The sequence below is a fragment of the Fusarium keratoplasticum genome, chromosome 2 (assembly GCF_025433545.1).
Source record: "Fusarium keratoplasticum isolate Fu6.1 chromosome 2, whole genome shotgun sequence".
Classification (NCBI taxonomy): domain Eukaryota; kingdom Fungi; phylum Ascomycota; class Sordariomycetes; order Hypocreales; family Nectriaceae; genus Fusarium; species Fusarium keratoplasticum.
This window is the reverse complement of record NC_070530.1, coordinates 2,401,465-2,423,055: the sequence shown is the minus strand read 5'-3', so window position 1 is coordinate 2,423,055 and position 21,591 is coordinate 2,401,465. Positions and strand designations below refer to the sequence as shown.

The window sequence follows — 21,591 nt, the reverse complement described above, 5'->3', positions numbered from 1 at the left end:
TTAAGACACTCAGCTCGGAAATCAGGACATCGATTGTGCGGGCTGAAAAGAACTGCCGTTGTCTGATTAACTGAACATCAAAATCAGATCAGGACTTGAAAACAAGCGCGACAAGTGCAGCGCACGCACTCAAGGCTAATGTCGACAGAATCCTCCCTAAAGCAAGAAAGGGGAGATGAATCTTAGCGAATTGTTAGCGCCTACTGTCGATCCCCAGGTGTTGTGGAGTCGTGAGATGATGGCTTCACCACCAGTTGTCTTGTTGGTTGATTCCGTGACTCGAGCCCGTGGACAGCAGCTCTCGGATCACGAGGACAACTCCAATGTCAGGGATATGTGCATCCGCTGGACCTGGTCCTCAATTCCCGGCTATCGTCTTATTATCGTACAGATCGATATCCTACGTGGGAGATTCGAGGCACAACGTCTTCAGGGGTGATCGAGGTTGGACTAGGTTAAAATTACGGTTGTTGGCTGCGGATACTGGTGCTTCCAACTAATCGTCTCCAATGATCTCATTCCGGGGCTTGGATATTCACCGTCTTCGTTATCTGCGCTACTGAAGGAACTTTTCAGCTGCATTGGTGGCGAAGGAGGAATCGGGGTCACGGCCTCGGTCTGTCATGGTGGGTTCCGTCGAGGTTGGACGACTGACAGTGGTAGAGTTATTGCATTTCATGTCGGACCATCTGAGACTATTGATCAGCTTCCGAAACTTGGAGTTGAAAAGTTGGCCGCAAAGAATTCACTTCTTTTCATCTTTGAAGTTCGATACAATCCTGCAGATTGCCTGCCGCCTTGGACCCTTTTCTCGCAAGCGAGTCACCTTCCTTCTCCAACTCTCCTGTGCCGCACGACATACAGCATCTAGAATGCGGTCCAGAGATCCTCCCCATGCTTCTGCAAGCACCATGCATGCATCCAGGCAGGTCGAAAAAAACACCGCCGGTACCAGCACCAAAATTGTATGGGAAGAGCGGCGGTGATTTCTTCGACCCGCCTGCCATCCTCTCAGCCCCAAGGCTGAAGAAACCGGGGAGCCTGATGATCTAGGGCTCCGTTCCCTGTTGACTGGAAGGACGACGGATGCTTGTAAGGCCATTCCCTCCTCTCAGCTTGAACCGAAATCCACTAGAAGCGGAGGACCATGTGTCGGTGGTGGGTATCCTTGCAACTTCGACAGGCCCAGCTCGGCGTCGGCGAGTCAGGGTGACGAACTGGGCTCCGCTCCTCCCGCCACAAGACCTAAGACATTTGAGGCCCTGTAAGATGGGCCAGGGCCAAGCTAGGACACGCCAAGATGGGTGTAGCAACTCTGCGCCCTGTGGCTTTTCTTCAGGGAGTGGCGCGTCGAACTTTTTGGCTCCGTCGGTCGTCTCACTCTGCCATCTCGCGCAGAGAAGTCGATGTCCCTATCTCATGAGAGCCGCGTGAATCACCTCCCATCCCCGCTCTCTTGCTTCAACGTACATCCAGCGGCTTCGGACCTTTGAAAAGCCCATGGCTAGGTAGATCCTTCGATCCTGTATGCGGACCCAAAACGGCGTGAAACGGCCCCCCCGACAGCGCGTTGCGGTCGCTGTCACATCATCGCCGTTGTCCACCCAGAGATTTGAAGAGAATACCTGCCTGGCCCTGGACGAGCAGAAGCCTCGCCGTTGAGGTTAACCACTTCGAAATTTCACATCGTGTCAGTCGGTCTCAAGATGTGGACAGCTATCCTTGGATCGTCTCTCCTTCTCGTCGCTGGAGCCCAAGCTGGTGATCCAGCGCCGCTCCTATTATCTCCCAGTCAATGGCAAGTCCCCTGTCAAATTCACTCGACATCAACGTCTGACTTTCTCAACTAGGAAAGGAATCGACGGCAACTGGTCAACTATTTCCTTTTCACTGGGCTCAAACTCACAGGCTGTTGATGTTCTTGTGAGCACAGCTCTTTCGGAATTTTGGGCTGTTGGATCAGGAGGATGTTTACCTCGTATGTCTGCCCGGCCCATGGTTACCTCGACGTTTCTCCTTTGATTTCAACAAAGAGGACCTGGCCGAACCTCGGCGACATTACCGTGCTAATAATTCCATAGGGGAGCCTCATTGTAGTGCTGCTCGGGGCGGCATTTATGAGCCCGAGGAATCCAGCGATTGGCAATCGTTGGGAACCTGGGAGCTGGGACTCAGTTACCTAGGGTACGGGGGGAACGGCGAGTATGGTCGCGACCGAATCACCACGCAAAGTTCTACCAGCTCGGTGCCATATTCGATGGATGGGGTCCTCATGGCTGCCGTCAACACCACTAGTTATCTCAACGGACTCTTTGGCTTAGGAATCACGCAGGGCAACTTTAACGGAACAGTTGCAGAGTCGCCATTGACCCAAGCAGTCAAGGATTATGGCTGGATTCCCAGTTACAGCTTCGGTTATACAGCCGGTGCGCATTACAGTATGCATCACATGCCCTTCGTCTGTTGACTCCAGAGGCTAACTACGCAGGAAACGCTCCCGTCTCGTTGACACTCGGAGGCTATGAGCCGTCGAGATTCAAATCGCACAATGCCGACTTCACCTTGTCTCAACCAGATAGCATGGAGCGAACTCTCGTCCGTGGTATCGAGATCAATGGCAGTGTTGTCCAGGATAGCTGGGACTCAGAATCTATGCTGCTCTCGGAGTGGGAAACGTCGTTCGATGCTATTTTTGACAGTAGCACTCCCTATTTATGGCTCCCGGATGATGTCTGCGATCAGTTCGCGGCAGCGCTTAACCTCACATACAACAGCACCTTTGACCTTTACCTCATTAGCAACGAGCAATACCGCGAGTACTCGAAGGCAGATAACTTGTCTCTCACCTTTGTACTGTCCAGCTTCGACAACAACGACAACTTTGGCGATCCTTATAACGTCTCTGGCGTTGTCAACATTACGTTGCCATTGAGAGCCTTTGTCGGCCTTCTTCAGTACCCTTTTATGGAAGAGACGATCAAGTATGGCGAACCTGCGGTCCCTTATTTCATGCTTCGGAAGGCACATAACAGCACCACTTATATCCTCGGCCGGTCATTCTTGCAGGAGTCATACCTCATCACCAAATACGACGAGGGAATCTTTTCAATACACCAGGCCCTCTTCCCCGAGGACTCATCATCCGACCCCGAGTTGGTCGCCATTGGACAGCCCAATAGCAGTCCTTACCCACCACCTTTCTTAGGTAACTCGCGAAATGGACTTTCTAAGGGTGCGATTGCAGGGATTGGAGCTGGCTCTGGGGTGTTTGTGGCCTGCGTGGCGGCCTTGGTGGGATGGCTATGTTATCGTCGCAAACGAAAGAGTTCTGCTGAAAGCGCTCCTTCTTCGGAAGACGACAAGAACTTGGCTGCCAGTCCAGTGACTCGATCTCCGAGGTCACCTATTATGCAACTACTCTCTAAACTAACTCGACGGGGCAACTCGGAGCATCAGACCCCCAAGGACGGGAAGGAGAACGAAAAGATATCCGAAGCCCCCAACACACAAATATACGAGATGCCAGCTCCGATACCGCCGGCGGAACTTGACGGAGATGACGGTACCTCATGGAATGGAGATACGGAACTGGGCACAGACAGCTCGCAAGGCATATCCGCATATGAGGTGGCAAGGCGGAAGCTTGACAGACAGCTACAAGGCCCTGTCCCAGCGTATACACCTCCTACCGACGGAACCGTGTTGCCTCCAGAGAAGGCCATCTATCAACCAAACCCGGCAAACGCCCAACCGCGTGCGTTGCAACGCTCACCAACTCCTTCGACAGGAACGGGTCAAGAAGGCAACTCAAATCCAAATTCGATACCCTTGCCGTCTCCTATGACTCCTGGATTCGATGCAACTGGCCGCCCCCTCACCGTGGCCTCTCCGATGACGGCCACCTATCCCGTCTCACCTACTCATGACGGAAGCACCTCACCCAACTCACCTTTCCCCCCATCTTCAGACGGCCAGACCAATGGCTCCACAGTAACGAGGCGGCCTAATTCTGGAGTTGAATCATTCTCGGCATCAAACACCTCATTGAGTGTACCGCGACCTCAAACGGTGCAAAGGACACCGATTGACCCGTCCAAGGTGGTATTCCTAGGGCCGCTGCCCGGAAATGCTCGCTTTTCCAGACACGATACGCCTCGAATCACACTAGATCAAAGCCACCAGGCTGATGATGTTATCAACGCCACACCGGACGATGAGGGCACCGTGGATAGTTTGGGCAGCAACTTTACGGTGGAGGAGGAGGAGCGAAGACAAGGAGCAGTGGCCGGGCAGGTGAAACGAACGACAAACGGGTCATCTACTCAGGCACAGTCTATGCGATTGTCCAGCATGAGTCAAACAGCTGAGCCCGATACGCCTCGTAGCCAAGAGCGCATCGACGGGGGAAGTGAGCTGGTCCACGTCCCGCAATTGGCTGAGAGACGGTACAGCTGGGAGGAAGAGCGATGATATTTTGGTGTGGATGTCTCATGATATAGCCTGGAGCTATCTTCTGGTGTTTTTTTACATTAGGTGGTACTGGGTAGGCCATAGAATTGGTTTTGAGCTATGGCGTCTGTGGGCATTCTTGAATTGTTATTCAAAAAAGGTACGAGTGCCTGTGGTGGTTACTCGTCGTCATTCCCTATGTTCATATGTATGAGCGAGCACATGTTTTAATATGATATCAAATAGAATGATGTGATAGTTTTTAGCTTTCTATTCAAGACTGTTATGTCCATATCAAAAAAGTCATCTATCGTCTATTGTTCGTTATCCATTATCATCATCTACCAGATCTCTTGCCACCATGTCAACGAAGACAGCACATTTTTGCGTTCCTCGGCATCATCCGAGCCCTCAGAGAAGGGCTCAAAGACCGCCCTCTTTGCTGCATCTGCCATCTTGGTTGAGCCGCCACAGACGCAGAAGATGCCATTGTCCATTATGGGCCCCTCCAGGCGCTTCGCCTCATCACGTAGTCTGTCCTGGACGTAAATCTTGGTTCGTTGGTCCCGCGAAAAGGCAAGAAACACGTCGAGGTTCCCATCACGCTCTGCAGCGTCCCATTCGTCATGGAAGAAGTAGTCGGCATCGCGGTTTCGGTTGCCGAAGAAAAGGTGCATGGGCGCTCGCGAGGGGTGGGTCAAGCGTTCATGGATGAGAGCCCGGATGGGGGCAAGGCCGGTGCCGGTAGCGATAGCAACGAGAGGACGCCGGGCGTTTTGCGGACCGTGGATGGGGGACAAGACAGGCTTGTGGGTGATGGTTAGGGAGGAACCCGCAGGGAGGTTCTCCAAGTAGCGAGAGCAGAGGCCTTGGCGAGGTTTGCGGAGGATTGTGCGGTACTTGACCAGGGCAACGAGGAGCTCAACGCGTGTGACATCCTCATCTGTTGGATGGTTTAGTTTCACACCGCCATTGGCGATACTAAAGTCCCGGCCGCGAATAAGGGGGAAGATGTCGAGGATGCGCTCAGCCGGGAGCTTGACCGACGTGAACTCTTCAAGGACCTCGAGGATCGACCGCCTAGATCGCGTGGCATAGTCAAAATACTCATCGAGATACTCGGTCATTGTGAACTCGAGGAGACGCTCCTTGTGGTCGGGGTTGGTGGAGAAGTAGGACATGCTCTTTAGGAAGGACCTCCGAGGGATGGCGGTGAAGTCAATGTTGTTGAGAATAATCTCCCTTAGTGTGCACTTGGGGTCTATGTAGAGGTTCTGCGGGAGGGAGTCGCAGAGGGATAGGTCGAGGGGCTTGTCGGCGATGTCATCCCAACCCATGAGGGTGATGAGCTTCTGAGCGTCTTGGGGGAAGTTCTTGGGGTAGATGGTGAGGCAATCCCCTGGATTACACTGGAGCTTGACCCCATCCCGCCTGGGTATGTCGAAGGAGACGAGTCGAACATCCTGCCAGTGGGTTTCCGGTGTGAGTCTCACGTTGTCGGCTAGGGTGGCGGTCCAGCCGTTGGGGATGGGGAGAAGTGAGGCGGGAGGTAACTCTGAGAGTTGGGGAGAAGAGTGACCGTTGGCAACTTGGCCATTTTCCAAGGCATTGCTAAGAGACCATTTGGGAGGGAGGATAACATTGTCGGGGATGGGCTTGAGACCAAATGGTGGAGGGTGGTGCTCCAGGAGGTGTTTGGAGAGGGTTTCGGACCAGCGAACAAAGCTGCCGTCAATGCTAAACAGCATCAGTGAGATGTGTGTGAAGCGAGTTTCAATAAGTAAACTCACCCATCGGGAAATTGTTCATCAGCCTCAAAGGATTCAATGAAAGTAGTAGCGCCAAGCTGCTCCAAGCGCCTGTTCAGTTTGCGGGCTGCCCAGTTGAACCTGAGAGGTGTAAGCCGGTGTCACAAAGTAGTATTTACGGGGACACAAACTTGAGATAAGTGCTATCGCCCAGACCAAAGGTTGTGTACTGAACAGAAGACAGACACCCTGGGGAAAGCTTCTTGCGCAGCAGTCTCTTCCAGAAGAGGAGCGAGTTGTGTGGCATATCGCCCTGACCAGTGGTTGATATGACGAATATCACAAACCTATGCTGCAAGAGGGCATTCTACACAACAAGGTATTCGTCAGTGACTAGGATGCTGGGCTGGCTGCTTATGGCGAGGCGACCTACCAGATCTACCGCGTCCAGCTCTTCAACTCGGCTCTTGAAGTGGAGCCTCTGGCAGACTCGCCCGAGCTCCTCGGCCATGTCCTGGGCATTGCCAGTCTCTGACCCGTAGAGGATGAGCACGGTCCTGTCCTGAACGGCCATGGCGAACTGCTGCTTCTGCTGCTGAGACTCGGCTGGACTCGAGTTGAAGGAATGGGGAAAGCAGGGGGGCTTCAAGGCAGGTTCCGCTTTCGCAGTTGAAGATTGAAGGTTTCTTGGTTAGCGCCCGTTTAGTTCCATGTCCGATGGCGGGGCCCGTGTGTGAGAGACCTGACCTGCGTCGGGTCGGATCTTATCAATCGGGCTGCTGCTCGCTCGGCAAAGCTTGATGAATCAGCCACTGTTTGTTGCACATTGACGATGTTGGGGGAAGGGGTGTATTCAAGAGTTGGGCTGTGAAAAGCAATTGTGCTGGGGGATTGTACAGACTCGGTCAGTAGAATCAGTCGTTTGGTGAAATTGCAGCCAAGGGCCCCAGGTCCATCACTGGCCTCTGTTTGCGGTGTAGCAGACCGCATTTCACCTGATCCCATGCCGCCCATTTCCCATCATGATTGAGAGCCTCATGCACGCACACACTCATCCGCTTCTTTAATCCCCGGAATCCCATCGAGGTGGAGGCGCCACAGAAGGACGGTTGCTCCATGATGCCGGTTTGACCAGGGCCCTGGAGCCTTGAAGGTGCAAGCCACAGGGGGTGCTAAGTGCACTGACAGCGGCCTCGTTCTAGAAGCCTCGTTCCCCCGAGTCGCGGTGGAGCTTCCACTGCCTCGAGGACTTGGCTTTTCTTTTCCCGGGACCTGGCATCCTACTGTACCTACCGGTATCCTGGCCCGTTGCATCCGAGCTGTCGGGCATGGGCGTGGATGTGCAAGAATAGCAGCTCACTCATCTCGTTTATTTATTGGTGGAGGGGGAGCTCCCATTAAGGTCCTGGCCTGGGGCAGTGTCCCAGCAAACCCCCTATTCATCGGGGTCGGGGTCGGGGAGGGCGAGCTGGCCTTGTCAGGGGGGGAGACAACCTCCAGAGATACGGGAGATTCAATCAGCTGTGAAATTATCCAGGACGAGAAGCAATTTCGGCCCTTCAGGCGCCCAGTCAGGAGTATTGCAACGATATCATGCATTTTGCTGGCTTCTGTCCGTACTTTTCTCCATGCCAACGGGATACAACGCGTTTGCATTTCTCTCGTTTCCCAATGAGGCAGCCCTGAGGCCAGGTTTCCAAATAAAGGTGAAAACAGACTTGCTCTAATTGGAGTAGCTGCCCGTGTCGTGCATAAACGCATCAACGTGAGTTGCGGGACAGGCGAACGAGGTTGACGACTGTTCTTCAGCCCCGTGTAAGTCAAACATGGATGGATGGATGGATGGCAAGACCTGCATCACAGCGCATCGCAGCACGGCACGGCAACCGTTTGCTGTTGATGTCGTGATGGCTGGTGACCGATGACACACGCCGAAACTACAGCTGAGGTGCCAAGCCTGTCAACAACACGCCCCCACAGGTGTCCATCTGAGAACAACGTTGAACCAGCGGTCAACTACAATAGTATCCATTGCGCAGCTTGGCTTGTTTGCCGTTCCCCGGCGGTGTTGGTGTTCCTATAGATGACAATGTATACACCAAGTCACGAGTCACTCAAACGCTCCCCTATTCATGTTAAACTTTGAATGACAGATGTCCATCTACAATGCTATGCCACAGACCTGACCGATACAGTATACAAGGTCGTGACGCACATGCAGGCCCGCACACCCACACGCCAGGCCCTAATACCTACATGAACTGGCACAAATTCACAGCCGTCAACAAGTCCAAAAACAAATCAGGAGACCGTCTTCTCTTCAACTCTGCCCCTCTGCTACACTCTGCGTCTCTGAATCATCGACATCCTCCTCGAAGCGACCGCCTCGCCTCATCTCTAGGTACGTCCTGCCATTCGTGACTTGATCGAGAACTCCCCCAGCAGGAAGCAGCCTCAGGTGTGCCGGGACCACCAAGCGGGAGGGAATCCACAACGCACACAGCTCTCTGGGAGCTTCCATGTATCTGATACCCATTCAGTGGTGGACAGTACCTCAGTTCCTTGACCGCAACGTGCAGACACCGCCTAATCACGATCCCCCCTCGAGTACCTTCCTCGTGTCGTGTACCCGCAGCCCTCCTCCACTCGTCGCACCTGCCCGTCTCCCCCAGCCCTGGCCACTTTCCCACTTTCCACATCTTGCCTGCTGAGTGCTCGCTCACGCCTTCCCTCCCACCCCCCTGACCTGACCGACCCAACCCCATGCTCAACACGCCCCTTCCTCCCTCCCCCAAGCCCAAATCCGAAAAAATATTTCAAGATTCGCGCGGCTCCTATCGCTCTCTCTCCTCCCTTTCTCTTCTTCCCCATCACAACTCCAGTTCACTTGTGTCTCCGCGCAACGCACCGTCGTCTGTCTAATCCCCAACCCCCGTTTCTAGGGCACCAAGCTACCCTGATCAAACTCCTCCTTATTGCACCAGAGTTGAACCTGTCCAACCTGCAGCCCTCGTTCTCGAACGCTCCTCCACCACAGGTCCCCAAGTTCCGAACGTCATACTCAACCTAACCACAACCTTCATCCACCAGCCGCCATCATGACTACCACCGCCAACACCACCAACAACCTGGATGCTGCCGTTAATGACGTCGCAAACACTCTGAGCAATACCTCTACCAGCAAGCCTGCCGATGACAAGACGGCCGCCAACGAGGCCGCCTCGGCCAGCGCTGCTGAGGGCCGCCGCCTCTACATCGGCAACCTGGCCTATGCGACAACTGAGGGGGAGTTGAAGGACTTCTTCAAGAGCTATCTTGTGTGAGTTCCCTCTTCTCTTGATCATCTCGCCTCCCATCCCTCGAGCCTTTTGTCCCCCTTCTCGCCGCCCTTTGAGCTCGACATTCGAGTACCCCGCTGGAGACACGTGTCTCTCTGCCATCGCGATGCGCTCCTTCCCTGGACATCAGACGACGACGAATGTCGGCAAGCACGCCCCAGAACCACCACCACATCAGGAGGCCTCGACTTCTACGTCGCATCTGGACGGTTCACAACTGGGAAGGCGCCGCGCAAACTGGGCTTGTCCCTGTTGGCTGCACGGGCCTGACGTCCATCTACTGCCACCGCACCATCACCTCATGGCGAACGCCAAGCATTTACTGACGTCTCTCTAGTGAGTCTGTCTCGATCCCAAAGAACCCTCGCACCGACCGCCCTGTCGGCTACGCCTTTGTCGACCTCTCCACCCCTACTGAGGCCGAGCGTGCCATCGAGGAGCTCTCCGGCAAGGAGATCCTCGAGCGCAAGGTTTCCGTCCAGCTCGCTCGCAAGCCCGAGCCCGCTGGTGAGAAGACCGAGGGCGCCAACGGAGAGGGTTCCGGCGCTGAGGGATCTCGTCGCCGTGCTTCGGGACGTGGCCGTGGCCGAGGCCGTGGTCGTGGTGGTCGCGGCGCCCGCGCTGGACGTGTGAGTCACAATCGAAAGATGTAGCCCCTCTGAAACTTTTATTGACCAATACGCAGGAGGGCGCCGGTGAGAAGAAGGAGGGTGAGGCTACCGAGGCCGTTGCTGCTACCGAGGATGCTGCCGCCGCAGTCGCTGCTCCTACCACCACTGAGGTTCAACCTTTGACCGACATCACAAACAAGATCAACACTGACGACAGTACCAAGACCAAGACTCAAGCTCGACCTCAGCGCGAGCGCCGCGAGCGTGGCCCTCCCGCTGATGGAATTCCTTCCAAGACCAAGGTCATGGTCGCCAACCTGCCTTATGACCTGACCGAGGAGAAGGTCAGTAACCCCTGAGCTGTGAGATGAGTATCTGCTAACTTTGTCAACAGCTCATTGAGCTCTTCAAGGCTTACGAGCCCTCTTCTGCCAAGATCGCTCTCCGACCCATCCCCCGATTCATGATCAAGAAGCTTCAGGCTCGCGGTGAGGCTCGCAAGGGCCGTGGCTTCGGCTTCGTCACTCTGGCCTCTGAGGAGCTTCAGCAGAAGGCTGTTTCTGAGATGAACGGAAAGGAGATTGAGGGTCGTGAGATTGCCGTCAAGGTTGCTATTGACAGCCCCGACAAGACCGATGATGACCACCACGATGGCGGTGCTGTCAACGGCCAGAAGGAGGCTGCCACTGCTACTGAGGCTGCTCCCGCTGCTGGTGCCTCGGCTCCCGCTGCCGCCCCTGCTGCTACTCCTGCTGCCGCCCCGGCTGCTGCTGAGAAGAAGACTGAGGCTGCGGCTCCCGCTGCTGCCCCTGCCGCCGCTACCACCACTCCCGTCACCACTGCCTAAGTCTGGGCCTGACGCGAGTCTCACGGGTATGAAGATTTGTTCATGCCACGATGATCACTCTTACGATTTGGCACGCGATTTCAACGATTTCTCTTACGGTAGATTCTCGCTACAGAGATGAAAAGAAACAAAGGGGATTACTCAACACCTTGACTGGGACGTAACCAAGAGCTATTCGAACTCTGATGAAATCTCGGGATGGTGTTTTCTTGTCAACCTTGTTCTCTTTTCTCAAAACACTTAATATCTCCATAATCGGAACGCAAAAGTTCGCAGGCCCTCATTCATGTATTTGTATCACCCTTTTCTCCATCACTCTTCTGCTGGGATGTACACTAGTTTACGCCGGAGGCGGCTCGAGGGAGAGAAAAGCTCGGCGCATTTATTAAACAGGGCGTTTTTTTGATGAAACAAGATGATTGTAATGCTGGTGGGTTAGAATGCCTGATGATGCGTTTGAAGTGATGTGGTCTGAAAGTGAATGAGTGAGTTTGTCGATGATGTGATGTAGTGTTTGATAGGCATGTCGAAGGCGATGTTGACGTCGTTGTTTGGGAGGATTGTGGGGATCATCGGGGAGGCGTCATGGTTCTCACCTGGGAAGCTGAGAGCGTTCCAGCTCGGTTGGAGAGGATGAACTGTCAATAGGTAGCTATGTGTGAATGTTCGTGGGCGCAAAGATATGCTTTCAAACGCTATTCCAGGTTCCTGATACGACATGTCAAGGAGTGTGGTGTTGAAGCTCACGTGGGCATTGTACATGTTGGTTCTAGAACCTTGAAATGTGCTGTTTCGGGGGATAAGGACGGTGCCCAGGTATGAACTGCAGCGGCCTGCCCCGCCGACCCAACCCCTTAAGGACCCTGCCACTGGATGGATGGATGGATCCAGCTTGAACTGGACACGGAGCCTACTGGCACGCAGCAAGACCCGACGGGACCAGGACCCATGCTTCAGTGCCCTGAGCGCTGAGTGGTGTACGGAGTACTGGATCCAAGCAGAAGAGGCAGGGGGGTCACCTACTGTAGCCTCTAGCGCACTGAGACATCCATTCGTCTCCCTTTGCAACTGGTTTCGAGCCGCCAGCTGGGCATCAACCACCCATACCAAACATCCGTCACCCAAACAAACCTTCGACTCGAGAGCATCCGATCGGTTACGGTCTCTACGTCTGTCGCGATGGCGTCCAAGGGCATGTGGGAGGTAGATCCCGAGACGCGGTCCAAGGTCAGTCAAGCCTTCTTTCTCCCTTTCCTCCCTATCAGGCTTGTGGCCTCTCTGCCGTCGCCTCCTGGCGGCGATGCGCTCACACGTGCTGACGTCTATCCCAGCTTGCCGCCCTCCAGAAGGAATCCAAGAACAACCTCTGCTGCGACTGCAATGCGCCATCCCCGCAATGGGCATCTCCCAAGTTTGGCATCTTTATCTGCCTGTCGTGCGCCGGCGTGCATCGAGGTCTCGGCGTGCACATCTCCTTCGTCAGGAGCATCTCGATGGACGCCTTCAAGTCGAGCGAGATCGAGCGGATGCGACTCGGTGGCAACGAGGGGTGGAGGGACTTTTTCGAGGCGCATGAGCAGACAAAGATGATGGGCATCACCTGGGAGGACTCGACCATCGCGGAGCGGTACAGCGGCGAGGTCGGCGAGGAGTGGAAGGAGAGGCTGAGCTGCAAGGTCGAGGGCCGCGAGTACGTGCCCGGCGCCAAGAAGCCAGCTCCCGCGCCCGCTGCTGCGAAGCCGGCGTCGCGGTCGTCAACTCCCATGGGCGGTACCGCCAACCGGAACCAGAGCCCGGCGCCGGGGTCGGGCAAGGTCAGGGTGGACGACCAGTACTTTGCCAGGCTGGGCGCCGACAATGCCTCACGGCCAGACCATCTGCCTCCCAGCCAGGGAGGCAAGTATGCTGGGTTTGGCAGCACGCCTGGGCCGAGCCAGTCGGATAATGACCTGCCCAACTTTGCCGATATGCAAAAGGACACGATGGCGGCGTTGACCAAGGGTTTCGGCTGGTTTACGTCGACAGTCTCCAAGACTGCCAAGACAGTCAACGATGGCTACATCCAGCCCACGGCCAAGCAGGTATGACCTCATTATCTACGATTCCTATCCTCTCTGATGGCCTCGACTAACATGACCACCTGGTACAGATCGCCGAGGGTGACTTTGCCAAGCAGGCGCAATTAACAGCAGCCTCATTCGCCAAGTCAGCTCAGCAAGCTGGCAAGAACGCACAAGAGGGTTTCAACCGTTTCGTAGAGGGCCCCGAGCACCAAAGGAGCCGGGATGCCCCGCTGGACGAGAGTAAGAAGAACTTCTGGGACGAGTTCTCCAACCTGGCAGACCAGAGGCAACCCAACAACAGCTCCATCGGCACAAGTGCTATGGGCATGGGCAAGAAGAACCCAGCTCCGGCGCCGAAGAAGCAGACGGACGAATGGGATGATTGGTGAGGCAGACTACAGGAGGGATGTTAGACGGTAGATTGAGAGGAAACATGTTGTTGATGGTTGGGAGTTGGAGCTTTGGAGTATAGGCGTGCTTGTTAATGGAGCGAGTCTCGATCAAGAGAATTTGGTCATCTCCAGGGTTTTGCAGTAAGACGGCAGCAATGCTTGCCAGTGTGAAGGGGATTCGATATATGCCTGACGTATGTAAGAGGGTATTGATGGCTGGACTCGGCATTCTACCTCTAGTCGCCGGCGGTCGAAGTCGGCTATAAGCCGAGTTAGCCACGGGGGCTGTTGTAAGTCCCAGGTGGTTTTATGGTAGAGGTTGTCTTTCTCGGTCAAGAATCGGTCTCTTGGACACGAATTTTGACATTGAAAACGCCGGTTTTGACGGTTCTAATCAAGAAAGCGAAGTCTTGAGCTCACATCTCAAGGTCCCGGTGACCGGGCGCACAAATCCGATGCTCGGCCTCAAGACGGCTGTCACGTGGGGTAGTCGGCCGAGGTTGGAGCCGGCCCTAGCCGGTACCGCTCCCGCCCGAGCTTTGCCATGACGACTTGGCTCGGCCGTCTTGTACTTCTTGCCGCCGTTCCCCCCCGACAACTTCAATTCAACCTCGCATTGAACAGCAAACCACCACGATGTCGGCACTACGGATCCTCGTCCCTGTGAAGCGGGTTATCGACTATGCGGTAAGGGCACGAGAATTGGAATGAGATAAGATCCATTGAGCTCTGACAACGTCGCAGGTCAAGCCCCGAGTGAACAAGGCCCAGACGGGCGTCGAGACGGCCGGCGTCAAGCACTCGATGAACCCCTTTGACGAGCTCTCGGTCGAGGAGTCTGTGCGCATCCGCGAGAAGAAGCGAGCCCCCGGTGGTGTTGAGGACATCTGCGTCATCTCGGCTGGACCCCCCAAGGCACAGGACGTGCTCCGGACGGCGATGGCGATGGGCGCGGACCGCGGCATCCATGTGGAGCTCAAGGACGGCGAGGAACTGGAGCCCCTGACGGTGGCCAAGCTCCTGCGACAGGCGGCGGAGCAGCAGAAGAGCAACCTGGTGGTGCTGGGCAAGCAGAGCATCGACGACGACGCCAACCAGACGGGCCAGATGTTGGCGGGTCTCCTGGGCTGGCCGCAGGCGACGCAGGCGAGCAAGGTCGAGTTCGGCGCCGGCGACGAGGTGATTGTGACCAAGGAGGTGGACGGCGGCGTCGAGACGGTTAAGGCCAAGCTGCCCCTGGTGATCACGACGGACCTGCGGCTCAACGAGCCCCGGTACGCCAGCCTGCCCAACATCATGAAGGCCAAGAAGAAGAAGCTCGAAAAGGTCAAGCTGTCCGACTTTGGGCTGGACAATGAGAAGCGCCTCAAGGTGCTCAAGGTTGCCGGTGAGTTTCCTGTGCAATTGGGAAGAATGTCCGAGAGATATGGATTGCTAACGATTAACAGAGCCTCCCACTCGACAGGGTGGTGGCAAGGTCGAGGATGTTGGTGGCCTGGTTAGCAAGCTCAAGGAGCTTGGTGCGCTGTAAATGAGAGGGCAACTTGATGAATATGCACGAGCCGAGGAGTTTTGTTGTAAAAAGAACCTCGGTGAAGTGTACGAGAAATAGAATAAATAAACGTCATGTCAATATGTAAATTGTTGATGATTCCAGTTCCCTTCTCAGAGAGCCAAGGAGAGCACTAGGTGTAGGAGCAAAGTCGACATATTTGGGCACAAGAGTATCCATAGTTTACAACCTAAAGCCATGAACGGCCCCTCATAAACCACTGCAATACGTAGTTACATGTACCAAGCAAGACATCTCAATAGTATATACGGAGAAAGCTGTTGGGAATCAGATGCTTGGACACGGTGATTATCCCGCCATTGGTGAAGATGAGTTGAAACTCCAAGCTTGCAACAGGTATACCACTCAGTGAGAAGCCGCCTTGAGACCAGGTTGACGACCTTGATTGATTCATCAATTGATCAATCGATTCCATACTAACTCCAAGTTGAGTTGCCAGGTCCAATGCTTCTGATTCCTTCCTCGATGCAACAATTGGAGTTTTCCATGTTTGACTAGTTTCGCAGAAAATGGCAAAAAATGCAAAAATCAGAACCTCACCACTACAGGTGAGGTTTCGATTTTACAACTCTCAGATTGAGATGAAGTGAAATTCCACTGCCCCAGTCCGTTCCGCTTGGTACTGCCGGGGTGCGATGAAAGAAATGGGCGGCAGTTTGCACTTATGAATGTGGTACCTGTGGGTATCATGAGTGGATGCTAAGTGGAAAAGAGTCTCGTGAGAGAAGAGGACTGTGCTTGAGATTGTGCATGCATCTCCCTACATAGAAGCAGGTCCATCTTGATCTCGGCATTCATGGTCTGGGCTTATAATGATCCTTGACTACTACGATCTGATTATCTGTCTTGACTCATTGTGTCCGATCCAGGAACGCCCTTATCGAAGCCCATTCCGCCGTCCCGTCCGGGATTCGGACATGACGGACGCCATGTTCCTGGGGTTGTTGGCCCGTTATCAACAAAAAACCCGTGATGGATCTAAACTCTTAACGACTCTAGCCCCATGGCAGCCCTCAGCTTGACCGCCCGCATGCGAAAGCGGGCGAATCAGTGGGCGCGCCCTTGGTCTTCCGTCGTCCCAACAAGGATCCTGGAGCTGTCTCTTGTTTGCTCCACTGCCCGGCCTCCCCATTGAGCTGAGCTGAGGTGAAGAGCTTGACGTCGCGTGAGTTGACTCGGTACGTCATGGGCCATGGAGGATAAAAGGCCATCATTGCCCTCGTCTCGTCGACTCAACAGTCATGGAGGAAAGAGTGTCGATCCGATAGAGGATGCGACGTGTAATTGGTGTTGGTCAAGCCCAGACCAGACTCAGACTCAACCGCCAAGCTTAGATAAAAACGATATCGGAGCACGAGCAAACTCCCTCCCACAATGACGGGTCATCGTCACCAGGGTCCAGGGGCTGCATTAGCGGCTCCGTAGCGGTGTCACCAGGCGGAGCGCCGAAGCCGCCCACGCAAAAACAGGCAAAAACAGAGGCTCTCGCAGGCGGCTCGGCGGCTTTGAGCTTCCGCCAGAGCAAAAATCGAGTCTAAGCTACCCCACTAAGAAAAAAAAACTTGGCGGGGAGGAGCCAACATGGCCAATGACCAACACGGCGTTGTCAGGAGGAGGGAGGCGCGAGCGTCTCTCTCGTCTTTTCTCTTCCTTCTTCGGCCCCTCCCTCTTCTTTCTTTCTTTTCTTCTACAACAGAAAGAAATCCTCGCGATATATCAACTCTCGTACAACTCATACAAACGCCCTGACTGCATAGTCTCACGCTTCTCACCCCTCCTCCCACCCCGAGCTTGTCTCACAATCCGCTCATATGAACGGACGCCCTTCGATCTTCACCTCGCAGGTACGTTTCTACCATCTTTTTTTTCTATGTCTGTCGAGTCATTGTGTCGCGTGCGGCTGCTGCTCCGTTCGTCGGTGAGCATCCTATCGCGACCCCGCTGAAAACTTGTCCGCTTGACGGGAAGTAAAGAACGGGTTCCTCGACACCCAATGCTTCTCCTATCGTCTCTCCAATACTTCTACTCTTCAATTGACTCGTTGCTGACTCGCTTGCTACAGGATTATCTCTCTGGTTCGTCTCACCTCTAGCTTGGCCTGACTCACCGCTTCCCAAGCTTTCCCATCTTGGATCCGTTGGGCTTCTGAAACTAATCTAACTTTCCGCTACAGACCATCTCTGGAAGTCCCAATCTTGCTAAAGGGCTTCATTGACCAACCAGCTCCTCTTCCTTTGACTTCAACAACCACCCTAAACCGACATCAAAATGTTCTCCCGACTGGCATCCTTTGCCAAACCCGCGGCCAAGTCCGCGTCGGCTCCTGGCCGATCTATGCTTCAGGTCCGATACCTGTCTGAGCAGGCCGTTGCTGGCAGCAAGGGCAGGAAAATGCCCTTCACTGCTACCCGAGCTACTGCTCCTGTCGCTTCCCTTCCTGCGACTCTCACTATCCGAGATGGTCCCGTCTTCCAGGGCAAGGCCTTCGGCGCCAACGCCAACATCTCTGGCGAGGCTGTCTTCACCACCTCCCTGGTTGGCTACCCCGAGTCCATGACCGACCCCTCCTACCGAGGCCAGATCCTCGTCTTCACCCAGCCCCTCATTGGCAACTATGGTGTTCCCTCCAACGCCCGAGACCAGTACAACCTCCTCAAGTACTTCGAGTCCCCCCACGTCCAGTGCGCCGGTGTTGTCGTCTCCGACGTTGCTGTCAACTACAGCCACTGGACCGCCGTTGAGAGTCTGGGAGAGTGGTGCGCCCGAGAGGGTGTTCCCGCCATCTCTGGCGTCGATACCCGTGCCATTGTCACCTACCTCCGAGAGCAGGGTTCCTCCCTCGCTAGGATCTCCATTGGTGACGAGTACGATGCCGATGAGGATGAGAGCTTCATCGACCCTGGCCAGATCAACCTGGTCAAGCGCGTCAGCACCAAGGCTCCCTTCGTTGTCGAGTCTCCCGGTGCCTCTCTGCACGTTGCCCTCATCGACTGCGGTGTCAAGGAGAACATTCTCCGCAGCCTGGTCAGCCGAGGCGCCTCCGTCACCGTCTTCCCCTACGACTACCCCATCCACAAGGTCGCTCAGCACTTTGACGGTGTCTTCATCTCGAACGGTCCCGGTGACCCTACTCACTGCCAGGACACTGTCTACAACCTCGCTCGCCTCATGGAGACCTCGTCCATCCCCATCATGGGTATTTGCCTGGGCCACCAGCTTCTGGCCCTCGCCGTCGGTGCCCGCACCATCAAGCTCAAGTACGGCAACCGTGCTCACAACATCCCCGCCCTTGACTTGACCACAGGCCAGTGCCACATCACCAGCCAGAACCACGGTTACGCCATTGACGCCAGCACTCTTCCCAGCGAGTTCAAGGAGTACTTTGTCAACCTTAACGATGGTAGCAACGAGGGTATGATGCACAAGACCCGCCCCATCTTCTCCACCCAGTTCCACCCCGAGGCCAAGGGCGGTCCCATGGACAGCTCCTACCTCTTCGACAAGTACCTCCAGAACGTCCAGCTCGCCAAGAGCAACCAGACCGTCTACAAGGACAACCGACCCAGCCCCCTCATGCTCGACATTCTCAGCCGACAGCGTGTTGGCGTCGAGCCCACTCCCCTTGCCGCTTCGGCTTAGGCTTAGGCGGATCATTGTAGAGAATCGTTTTGGCGTCAAGGATCGGTAGCTGGGTAACGGACAGTTGATGATTTTGCACTTTGCGGGAGAAGGGATAAAGATTGATACTTTTTCTTGTGGATACGTAGAGCAATAAACAAACTTGGAACATTATATCTTAATTCTCCCCAGTTCGACTCGCTGTGAGGTTGATGATTCCACTGTCCCCCACCTGATCCTGCAATTGTGGAGGGGTTGCAAATGCAGGTCTCACAACATTCTGGGTCTCCCCATCTCTTTCAGAACCATGACCCTTTGTATCATATCACAGGCAGACGAGTCATAAGGTAATTGATTAATCGAGCTTCAATTCCATATACCGTAAAGCCCACCATGATCCCATCCCTTTGTTCCGTGCCAGCCTTTTAGACCCCTCGACGCCGCCCTCCAAGCCAGTGACCATCTCCCATTTCATCTCTCATGTATGTACACGGAAAAGCATATGCACCAAGTTTCCTCCTCCGAGCAAGTAGAATCAGTCCCTCATCCGGTCAAAGCCGTTCTCGGGCTCGGAGCCAAACCGAGGTCGTCGGTCGTCGCGGGGAGGAGGTAAGTAGCGATCACTCCGAGGGCGACCACCACCTCTGCCGCCACGGCGACGTCCTCCGCGACGCTCACGTTCAACGGCACGCTCGCGGTGTGGGGGTCGGATGCCTTCAAAGACCTCCTTGCCTCGGTCGACGAAGGAGGCTCCGTCCTCAAAGGAGTAGCGGTTGATGTCGCGGCCAAAGTCGCGGTCGCGGTCCGTCGAGTAGAAGGAGCGCATGTTGTCGATTCGGCGGCTTGCGAGATCTTCGGACACTGGCTGGTAGTAGATAGCAGGCCGGCTGTTGGTGCGCTTGGAGGCACCACCTGGGTTGGTAGGGGGAGGACGAGGGCCAGGTCCGGTGCCTGGTCGGACAGGACGAGGTCCTGTTGGAATAGCAGGGTCGCGATAGCCTCTGGGGCCGAGGGGAACAGGGTCGCCGCCCATCATGGAGGGGCCCGTGGGCTGTCGTGGACCCGGCGGAGGGCCTGCGCGAGACGTGGAGGCTGTGGCTTCTTCAAGATGAGCCTCGACAACCCCGTCGGGGCCGTTCTCATAAACAACCTCCCATCTAGCACTGGAGCGTCCACGCGGACCGCCGCTGGCATGCTCCGTCTCAATCCAGTCACGTACCTTCTCGGGAGGAATAAAGTCGAGCCAGAGGGGCCTGCGGTTGCTCTCATTGGGCCAGACGATGTCGTGGAGGGCGTTGCGAACGCGGGCGGCCGCAGCGGTGGTCCTGAAAACGACAAAGGCATGGGTGCGGATCTGGTCGAGGAAGAACTCGACAATGATATTATCGTCAAGGGGATCTCTTGGTGGCGTTGCGAGGTCAACGAGGTGCGCCTTGACGTCCTGGGGCCGAAGGGGGCGCATCAAGTTCTTGACATAGAGGGCTGGAGTAGCTGGGTGCACCGAAGGTGCAACATCTCTCTCGTAGTCCATTTCCTGCGGTTTATCGGCGGGTGCTTCCTCTCGCGGCGCGTTTGACTCGGGCTCCGGTTCGGGCGCGGGCGCGGACGCAGGTGCAGTTTCTTGATTCTTTTCTGGCTGCGGCTCCTCGTTGTCGATGTTCATAGGCGCAGGTTCTTCCTGCTCCTCAGCCTGAGGCTGTGATTGTTCCTCACGCGCGGGGAAGGAGTCTCCGTTTGCCGTGCCCTCGTCTGCGCGGGCGCGTTTGCGCGCGATGGCTTCTTCAGTTGGCGGCGGTGTGAGAGAGCGGCGTTTGCGCTTCTGTCTCTCTGCAGCGGGTGTTGCTTCGAGAGAGGGAGGAGAGGCCGCGGTCGTAGTTGCAGCTCTTGATGCCTCCTCGACTGTCGGTTCTCTGGATTGAGCACCTGCCTCCTTTCCAGGTATCGGCACATCTGCAGTGGGGTTGGAGACTTCAGGAGCTTCCTCGGGCGCCCCGTTCTTGACAGTCTCTGGTTGTTGTGGCTCGCTCTTCTCCTCTGCATTCACGTCTGCCTTGGTCGTATCAACTTTGTCGTTTCCCGCCTTTTCTTCATTCGTCGTGTTTTCCTCCACCTCTGCATCTTCGGCCGCAGGCTTCTCGACCGCTTCGACATCGGGGGTTACAGATTCGGTTCGAGATTCATCGTCGACAGGCTCATCGGCCATGGGTACATCTTCGTTCGCGCCTTCAGGCTCGCCCAAGCCCTCCCCTCGCGATTGCTCTTCATCGGCTTCGACTAGTCGCGCGACAAGTTCGGTCTTGAGGCCATGCTGCTGGAGGCCGCGTCGTTTGAGCTCGGCTTTCAGGTCGACGACCTTGAGCTTGGCCCAGTCGGTCATGATTTGAGGAATTGGCTAGCCTCGGCGGCTGTTTTTTGATAAATCTTCGTTCCAACGCTCTTCCTCATGAAAACAGACGCAGTTTTAACGGTTCGGGGCGGCGGTCGAGGTTGAAAGGATGGAATTAGACAAAGGGAGCTGCGAAAGGCTTCCAACGTATTCAGCATCTTTCAGCCTCGTCGCAATAGTCAAGCCCACCATTGTCGCGTTGGCCAATGAGAAGCCGAAGTGGAAGGCGGTTATGTCAGCAATAAAGACCCACCACTTTAGACCACCCAGCTCGGGCTCCACCGTGCCGGAGTCAGCCGCCATCAACCTCTCTTCTAGATGTCATGAAACACAATGACAAAAGCATGAGTGAATGTTTGTATATCCAGCTCGGACGTCACGGACTTTTTCTGTGAAGCTTGATATCAAACTTTTTCCCATACTGGACCCAGTGCACAGCCCCTCCTGGCCCATTCATTCTCGTATATCTCGTTCATGATATGCAGCTGATGGTGGATCTCCAACAACATGCTCAACCATGATTTTATCCACCGAGAGCAACGGATCATGAACATGTCTTTAGAACA

At 55.2% G+C, this 21,591-nt stretch overlaps 6 protein-coding genes and 1 pseudogene across 7 annotated transcripts, besides 1 other annotated feature; 5 read left to right on the top strand and 2 right to left on the bottom strand.

The window, feature by feature from the left end:
- The first annotated feature begins 1,695 nt into the window (after window positions 1–1,695).
- NCS57_00267500 lies at window positions 1,696–4,470 on the top strand (annotated as a pseudogene). The gene is made up of 3 exons: window positions 1,696–1,978; window positions 2,082–2,438; window positions 2,489–4,470.
- Window positions 1,696–4,470: a sequence feature.
- A 320-nt stretch (window positions 4,471–4,790) lies between these two features.
- Window positions 4,791–6,864, bottom strand: NCS57_00267400 (NADPH-dependent diflavin oxidoreductase 1; the record flags this gene model as incomplete). The annotated part of the gene is made up of 4 exons (XM_053052699.1): window positions 6,631–6,864; window positions 6,389–6,564; window positions 6,240–6,338; window positions 4,791–6,186 (listed from the first exon to the last, which is right to left on the bottom strand). Exons 1-4 carry the CDS (start codon window positions 6,769–6,771, stop codon window positions 4,791–4,793), a joined length of 1,812 nt encoding a protein of 603 aa, XP_052917945.1. The 5' UTR covers window positions 6,772–6,864.
- A 2,431-nt stretch (window positions 6,865–9,295) lies between these two features.
- Window positions 9,296–10,993, top strand: NCS57_00267300 (uncharacterized protein; the record flags this gene model as incomplete). Its single annotated transcript, XM_053052698.1, has 4 exons — window positions 9,296–9,516; window positions 9,873–10,164; window positions 10,221–10,490; window positions 10,541–10,993. The coding sequence occupies 4 exons, from the start codon at window positions 9,296–9,298 to the stop codon at window positions 10,991–10,993; spliced, it is 1,236 nt and encodes a 411-aa protein (XP_052917944.1).
- A 1,179-nt stretch (window positions 10,994–12,172) lies between these two features.
- NCS57_00267200 (Arf-GAP domain-containing protein) lies at window positions 12,173–13,445 on the top strand (the record flags this gene model as incomplete). The annotated part of the gene is made up of 3 exons (XM_053052697.1): window positions 12,173–12,220; window positions 12,325–13,074; window positions 13,143–13,445. The coding sequence occupies 3 exons, from the start codon at window positions 12,173–12,175 to the stop codon at window positions 13,443–13,445; spliced, it is 1,101 nt and encodes a 366-aa protein (XP_052917943.1).
- A 639-nt stretch (window positions 13,446–14,084) lies between these two features.
- On the top strand, window positions 14,085–14,979 carry NCS57_00267100 (putative electron transfer flavoprotein subunit beta; the record flags this gene model as incomplete). Its single annotated transcript, XM_053052696.1, has 3 exons — window positions 14,085–14,135; window positions 14,193–14,835; window positions 14,897–14,979. 3 exons carry the CDS (start codon window positions 14,085–14,087, stop codon window positions 14,977–14,979), a joined length of 777 nt encoding a protein of 258 aa, XP_052917942.1.
- A 2,310-nt stretch (window positions 14,980–17,289) lies between these two features.
- On the top strand, window positions 17,290–18,660 carry NCS57_00267000 (Carbamoyl-phosphate synthase; the record flags this gene model as incomplete). The annotated part of the gene is made up of 1 exon (XM_053052695.1): window positions 17,290–18,660. The coding sequence occupies one exon, from the start codon at window positions 17,290–17,292 to the stop codon at window positions 18,658–18,660; it is 1,371 nt and encodes a 456-aa protein (XP_052917941.1).
- A 514-nt stretch (window positions 18,661–19,174) lies between these two features.
- On the bottom strand, window positions 19,175–21,016 carry NCS57_00266900 (SAP domain-containing protein; the record flags this gene model as incomplete). The annotated part of the gene is made up of 1 exon (XM_053052694.1): window positions 19,175–21,016. One exon carries the CDS (start codon window positions 21,014–21,016, stop codon window positions 19,175–19,177), a length of 1,842 nt encoding a protein of 613 aa, XP_052917940.1.
- Between the last annotated feature and the right edge of the window lie 575 nt (window positions 21,017–21,591).